The sequence below is a fragment of the Pteropus vampyrus genome, unplaced genomic scaffold (genome assembly GCF_000151845.1).
Source record: "Pteropus vampyrus isolate Shadow unplaced genomic scaffold, Pvam_2.0 Scaffold659, whole genome shotgun sequence".
NCBI classification, from domain to species: domain Eukaryota; kingdom Metazoa; phylum Chordata; class Mammalia; order Chiroptera; family Pteropodidae; genus Pteropus; species Pteropus vampyrus.
Window position 1 is genome coordinate 79407 of NW_011889440.1, and position 4889 is coordinate 84295.

Here is a 4889-nt window from a genome sequence, read left to right on the forward strand (position 1 = left end):
GTGTGAATTCTCCGATGAGCAACGAGGTGACAGCTCTGGCTGAAGGATTTACCACATTTATTGCATTCATAGGGCTTTTCTCCAGTGTGAGTCCTTTGATGTCTAACAAGATGAGCCATCTGGCTGCAGGATTTTCCACATTTATTACATTCATAGGGCTTAATTCCAGAATGAATAATTTCATGTTTGGTGAGGGCTGAGCGTTCTCTGAATGCTTTGCCGCACTCCTGACAGTTATAGGGTTTCTCTCCCGTGTGAGTTCTCTGATGGGCAATGAGGTGGGAGCTCCAGCTGAAGGATTTTCCACATTCGGTACATTTATATGGTTTTGCTCCAGAGTGAGTTCTTTCATGTTTACTAAGGGCTGAGTAATCCCTAAAAGCTTTTTCACATTCATCACATTTAAAGGGCTTCTCTCCAGTATGCATTCTCATGTGAGCAATAAGATGGGAGCTCCAGCTGAAAGATTTCCCACACTCTGTACATTCAAAAGGTTTCTCTCCAGTATGAGTTCTCTGATGTCCAATAAGATGGGAGTTCCAGTTGAAAGACTTCCCACATTCGTTACATACGTAAGGTTTCTCTCCTGTATGAATTCTCGTGTGCACAATAAGATGAGAATTCCAGCTGAAGGCTTTTCCACATTTATTACATTCGTAGGGTTTTATTCCAGTGTGAGTCCGTTCATGTTTCGTAAGGGCTGAACGATTCCTAAAAACTTTTCCACATTTATCACATTCATAGGGTTTCTCTCCGGTGTGAGTTTTCTTATGTTGGATAAGGTAAGAGCTCCAGATGAAAGATGTCCCACATTCATTGTATTCATAGGGTTTCTCTGCAGTGTAAGTGCTCGTATGTTGAGTGAGGAATGAGTCATACCCAAAGACTTTCTCCCATTCATTGTATTTATAAGCTTTCTCTACAGTACCAATTTTTTGATGCTCCATAAAGGACGAGAAGTAGAAGATATTCTCATATTCTTTGTAACCATACTGGTTTTCGCCAATATGAGGTCTTGGATATTCATTAAAAGATGGGCTCTGGTTAAAGATTTGATGGCATTCCTTATATTCATAGAGTTGTCCTCCTGTATGCATTTCCTTATGATCGCCAAACTGTAGTACGTGATTGAAAGATTTAACAGCATCAGTACATTTGAAAAGATTATCTCCCGTATGCACCCTGGCAGGGTGAATAGGCTGCATGGACTGGTAGAAGGCTTTGTCATAATCGTTATTGTCACAGGTAATCTTATCTGCATACATTATGGCTGAGTTACATCTCCAACTTTCAGCATCTGTATTAGGCTTATAGAAACGTTCAATTTGAGAAACTCTCTGAGATGGAACAAAGTTTAAGCTCTGGCTACAGTCTGCCCCAAGTTCACAGAACTCAGTGCCTCTTTGAGACAGTACTTGCTTTTGCATGAAGACCATCTGCCTCATGGCTGTACTCTGATTCATGTGGTACATTTCTACTTGGTCTTTACATCCCAAAATCTCTAACCTGGAGAACCAAGGATCATCCCACACGTATCGTTCCAACTTCATGCTGCGGGACTGTTCTTCCTCAAAGATGCTCTGTGTTGGGATTAACGCTTTGTTTTCGAGATTTTTCATCATTTCTGAAATAAACAGAGAAGAGCTGTGAGAGCACAGAGAAAGAACTTCAACTTCTAAGAATAAAGTAGAAAAGGTGAGATTTTTTTTTGTCTATGATATTGGCAAGGCAAGTGTGAACTTGTATTCAAATAGACTTGTACTACGGCCATGCCGCCCCGAACAAGCCCAATCTCGTCTGATCTCGGAAGCTAAGGAAGGTCGGGCCTGGTTAGTACTTGGATGGGAGACCACCTAGGAAGATCAGGTGCTGTAAGAGTAAAAAATTTTTAAAAAAGGATTGTAAGCTGACAAGGTCCTTGCAATCTGTGAGGTCAACCAAGGGTTACCTCACCTAAAAAACAAACAAACCAAACAGACTTGTAAAGAAAAGAAAGATCATAATAGAAAAGAAGAGAATAGTGAAAAGTGAACAAAAGTGTGCTGAATACTAACAAAATCCATTAAGGAGTGTTTGCCCACGAAGAGGAGGATAAGAACGGGGGTACGCAGGAAGGAAGTGACCCTAGAGGCCTGAGCTGCTCAAACCACACATTCCCAAGAGAGCCTGTTGCAGTACTGGCCTTCAGGCAACTCCTAGGAACTGACGTCTTAAGAATGTCCTAATGATCTAAGAACATTTTGCATGCGTGAGGTCCTGAAGCACACGTACCAATTTCTCCAGATATTTGTATAAACGATGTCATTTACAGTTGACATCTGTTTTCCTTTCATGATTACAGCTAGTCATGTGTGCATAAGTAACCAAACCACAAAAATACCCTGGACTCCTAGGCTCTGGCAAGCTTCCCTTAGCAGATGACACTTCACACATATTGTTGCAACTTGACGCTGAAGGAATTAAGTGTGTCCTTTGCAACTGCACTGGTAGAGGACTACTGAAAGCCTGCACTTGGTTTTCTCCAGACTTAGCACCTCGAGTCTTTTCCCTCTGCTGATGTCGCTTGGTATCCTTTCGCCGTTACAAAGCAGTACCCTGAGGATAGTGACTTTTGATCCTGTGAGTCCTTCTAGTGAATCAGTGAACCTGGGGGTCGGCTGAGGGGTCCTTGACGAAAGGACGCAGTGAATACTATTAAGGTGAAAAAATAAGAAATGACTGGCCTAACAAAAGATTAATGAGCAATCAGGTCCTCAGCGATTAATGTTTAAATTATTAAGTGTCTTAATTCATTTATGTCTTATAATGCCCTGGCTGCTGCCCTATTTTGACACCTGCCAAAATAGGAGGGGGTGGCATTAAGAGAAAGTATCACCAACAGATGCTGCAAGCAGGAAGTTTCTGTGTTAATACGCTATCGCATTACTTCCTACTCCACAGAGTTCAGTCAATAACACAAAATTCGAAAGGCAAAAATCGCATGCTTTAAGGACACTCCTAGAGTTACAATTCTAATGACTACAGAATCATTTGTGGATCAGCGACACGAGAGACAGACTTGAAAGGCAGAATACTGTGACGAGACAGATACACAAGTTATAGTCTGATAATCTGTATTTAAATACTGGTACTGCCGCTCTTCTTAGAGGACTTTTCTGATGATTAAATGAGATTGAGAATCCAGCGAAATGTCCGGGAAATTCAGTCAATGAAGCCGCCTGACACCACTGCTTAGTATCAGTCCCCCAGCAACTGAAGGGTCTGCATTAGTTTCCTCCGGCTGCTGCAACAAACTACCACGCACGTCAGGTAGTGGCTTAAAATGACACAAACTCATGATCTTATAGTCTGGAAGTTAAAATCCGAAATGGCTTTCATTGGGCTAAAATCAAAGTAGCTTCTCTTCTGAAGCTCCAGGTGAGAATCCATGTCCTCGCCTTTTCCTACTTTTAGGAGCCTCCTGCGTTCTTTGGCTCGTGGGTCCTTCCTCCAGCCTCTGCTTCCGTCAATCGCATCTCCTCGCTGTATGTGACACCCCCACTTCACTCTTACAAGCACCACGAACTTACCAGGGGCCCGCCCAGATGATCCGAGATAATCTCCATCTCAAGCTTAATGTAGTCACACCTGAAAAGCCCCTTTGCCACACAAGGTACCACATCCACAGGCACAGGACACGGACATGTCTTGCTGCGGGGAGGGGCATCGTTCAGCCTCCCGCGGGGTCTCAAGCTGCAGGTACACGGCACCCAGACCCCACGTTCTTTCTCTAGGGTTTCCCTCTTCTCTCCTCACCGCAAACCATCTCCCCCTTTCATCACCCCGGTCCATCACGGGAGCGGCTCTACTCTGCTCAAGAACCGGCATTTTTACCACTTTCAAGCTTAGCTCCCAGAAGTTAGGAAATAATCTTCACACAGCTTTTGAATCTCTCCGGGAGGAACTCCTGAAAAGGGCAGCTGCCCAACTCACTGACCAACGGGACGCCCAGCAGTGTGGCCTGGGGGTCCAGAACCAGAGAGACGACAAGGAAGTGCAGTCTCCTCCACCCGGTTAGGATCTGTGGGGTGACGGGCCTCCCCGATCAGCTGCGAACCGCGCACGGGGAAGCGCTGCGAGTCTGCGGCCCTGGGCACGCCGAGAGCCCGGCTCAGCGTACGGCATGCGCTGAGCTGCGCGTGTGACTCACTCGTGAGCAAGACACTGAGGAGCCAGCCGACTCAGCTGCTGGAACCGGTCAGGAAACGAGAAAGATAACAGAAAAAACTGGAAGGTCGTGATCTCCTCAGTTACTGAAAAGACAGCTCGAATCACTGTGGTTTACCGACCGCATGATGGAAGGCTTCGGGGCCACAAACCCAGAAACAACACCTGCCGTGCCTAATGACCAGGAGGAAGGTCCTCATCAACTCGAGCTGCAATTTCATGAGGAAGAGACCCGAGGGCGAAGGGGGTGGAAGCTTAATGACACAGCTGACATGGCAGAGGACGAAAATCTCAGGAGTCAGAAAAGAGACTACTTCTTGGAGAGGAAAGAGCGGGAGGTCGGGGTGACCTGTCCATTTCCAGCATAAGGGACTCGCCGAAGCCTAGTACCAGGGATGCGCATCAGGAAGACGGAGAGCATAATCTAGAAGCAGGAGATGGGATTCCTGGCTGTACTGAGACCAAGGAGCCGGCTGAGAGGATTCGCAAAATGGTGGAAGTGTAAGGACAGAGGTGGTGGAACCACAGAGCTTGGGATGGTGACTCAAAAACAACAACAACAAAAACAACTATGGCCGTGCCACCCTGAACACACCTGATCCCGGAAGCTAAGCAGGGTCGGGCCTGGTTAGTACTTGGATGGGAGACCGCCTAGGAAGAGCAGGCGCTGTAGGTTTTTTTTT

At 45.9% G+C, this 4889-nt stretch overlaps 1 protein-coding gene and 2 pseudogenes across 14 annotated transcripts in view; 2 read left to right on the plus strand and 1 right to left on the minus strand.

The window, feature by feature from the left end:
* Positions 1-4889, minus strand: part of ZNF606 (zinc finger protein 606) — a 46969-nt gene that overhangs the window by 28689 nt on the left and 13391 nt on the right. For 9 of the 14 annotated variants that reach the window (XM_011385105.2, XM_023525964.1, XM_023525963.1 and 6 more), the window contains one exon: positions 8-1624. In XM_011385105.2, the coding sequence (XP_011383407.1) occupies positions 8-1624 (1617 nt within the window). Of the gene's footprint in view, positions 1-7; positions 1625-3125; positions 4826-4889 lie in introns of those variants that run through there. The other 5 variants (XR_002778202.1, XR_002778203.1, XR_002778204.1 and 2 more) reach the window with 2 other exon arrangements.
* On the plus strand, positions 1760-1878 carry LOC111733854 (annotated as a pseudogene).
* Positions 4774-4882, plus strand: LOC111733848 (annotated as a pseudogene).